Below are 2,020 nucleotides of genomic sequence, written 5' to 3' on the forward strand. Positions count from 1 at the left end.
TTAATTTAAGTAATCATCGGCCTAGTCAAAATCATGAATCAAATTCAAAATTTAATACCCAACTGAATGAGAGAGCTTAGTTGAGAAATAGTTGACCTACTCAAAATCATAAATCAAATTCAAATTTGAACAGTTCAATTCAATAGGAGGGCTTTAAAACTAGAAAACATAGTTGTCTCATAATGTTAGACATTTTTTTGACAGTAGTAATAGAAAAACCTTTAGGCCTCCTTTGGTTTAGAGGAATCTTGTAGGAATTTCATAGGATAGGATTTCTATAAGAAAAATTCCTTTAGAGCCTTTTGGTTTGTAGGAATGGAATCTATTCCTATGGAGGAATTCTTCCTATCCTCTATATTTTATAGGAAAATAAACATTAGCCTAGACTCAATGAAAAAAATCTTATGATGTGAATAAAAAGGCTAGCACGTATACCGGGGAATAAGCGATCAACTTTATATTACCTCACAAAAAGGCTAGCACGTACACCGGGGAATAAGCGATCAACTTTATATTACCTCACAAAAAGGCTAGCACGTACACCGGGGAACGATGCCAGCCAAACAAAGGATTAGCAGCGAACCGCTGGCGGAAATGGGTTGTCCAGAGACTGGGAGCGCCCACCGCTGCTTTTTTATTGCAGCAACTACGCACGAACACGCTCCCCGCCAACCCCGATCGATCTCAATGCCTTATGTTTATCCAGTTGCAGTGCAGTGGTCATCAAAAAGTAACAGAGGCGAGTCACGTGGGATTGTTTTTATATGCGGACCATCTGTGCTGTGCCGCGTCGCCGGCATCGCGCCCGCCCGCCGCTCGTCTCGAAACCACGGTCTCGCTTCCCACCGTCTCAGCTCGCCTTCCTCTCCGCACGCTGGTTTCGCGGTTTCACCCAGCTCTGTCCCATCTCATCTCACACCGCTACTACTCATCTTCCCTCACACACTTCACACACTTCACTTGCTTTCGCGGTGTTCTCGTGCCACCAACCTCCCTCGCCAAGATGTCGACGGTGACCCGCGCCTACCTCGACCAGAGGCTCGCCGCCGCCAAGCGCTGCTCCAGAGGTAGCCAAAACAATATGATGCATGGCCCGCCGGTTCACCACGCGGCGATGCTCTTGCCGCTCTGTTCTTAGTACATTGTACAGTACTAGCTTTCTGTACTGCCTGTGCTGAAACTTAGTCGTCATTAACACCCCTCTGTTCATTCCGAACTGCAGAGGCTGCCATGGCCGGAGCCAAGGCCGCGGCCGTCGCCACCGTCGCTGCCGCAGTGCCCACCGTAAGTACTTCATTAGAAGCAACCATTCACTCTGCACGGCAAGTAGAGAATACCGTCTGATGTCGTCCGTGCGATTTGTCTGCAGCTGGCGAGCGTGAGGATGCTTCCATGGGCGAGGGCGCACCTGAACCCAACCGGGCAGGCGCTCATCATCTCCACCGTCGCCGGGATGGCCTACTTCATCGTCGCGGACAAGACCATCCTGTCCATGGCCAGGAAGCACTCCTTCGAGGACGCGCCGGACCACCTCAAGAACACCTCCTTCAACTAATTATCCTATAATAGATCCATTAGTAGTACTTTAATGTTCAGGCAGCACTTACGTGGTATCAGGCGAGGCTTGCAGACAGCCAGTGGTGTAGTAGTGCACTTCTCTGCGCGCAAGAACTTATCTGATGAAGTGATCTTGAATTAATAATGACTAGCATTTGTACAACTCGGCTTCACCTGCCATCACCCATCTTACATTTTCTTTTTGGTGATTATCGTCTGAAATGTGGCGTCAGGATGATGCCACCCCACTTTGTTAATAAATCTTTTGCGGACCGGGCTGCGGGAGGCAGGTGGCTCTGTAGGGTGGCCCCAGTAATCTTTCATTTCAAATGTTGTGTACTGCTATTTTGAACATTTGTGATGATAAATGTGAGTTTAAATCGCCACTTTTCATGTACAATAGTAATCTACATTTAGTATTTTGTTTGACTTTTTAGTTGAAAAACACCTCCGTTTCTAAAAA

At 47.3% G+C, this 2,020-nt stretch overlaps 1 protein-coding gene across 1 annotated transcript; it reads left to right on the top strand.

The window, feature by feature from the left end:
• The first annotated feature begins 809 nt into the window (after positions 1–809).
• Positions 810–1,720, top strand: LOC125525611 (early nodulin-93-like). Its single transcript, XM_048690623.2, has 3 exons — positions 810–1,067; positions 1,223–1,284; positions 1,370–1,720. The coding sequence occupies exons 1-3, from the start codon at positions 1,004–1,006 to the stop codon at positions 1,553–1,555; spliced, it is 312 nt and encodes a 103-aa protein (XP_048546580.2). The 5' UTR covers positions 810–1,003; the 3' UTR covers positions 1,556–1,720.
• Positions 1,721–2,020: the final 300 nt, after the last annotated feature.

Source organism: Triticum urartu, chromosome 7A, assembly GCF_056163025.1.
Source record: "Triticum urartu cultivar PI428250 chromosome 7A, HENAU_Tu73, whole genome shotgun sequence".
Classification (NCBI taxonomy): domain Eukaryota; kingdom Viridiplantae; phylum Streptophyta; class Magnoliopsida; order Poales; family Poaceae; genus Triticum; species Triticum urartu.

Coding starts and splice junctions, on each gene's coding strand:
- LOC125525611 (XM_048690623.2), top strand. CDS start 1,004: ATGTCGACGGTGACCCGCGCCTACCTCGACCAGAGGCTCGCCGCCGCC. Junction 1,068..1,222: donor CGCCAAGCGCTGCTCCAGAG/GTAGCCAAAACA, acceptor TCCGAACTGCAG/AGGCTGCCATGGCCGGAGCC. Junction 1,285..1,369: donor TCGCTGCCGCAGTGCCCACC/GTAAGTACTTCA, acceptor ATTTGTCTGCAG/CTGGCGAGCGTGAGGATGCT.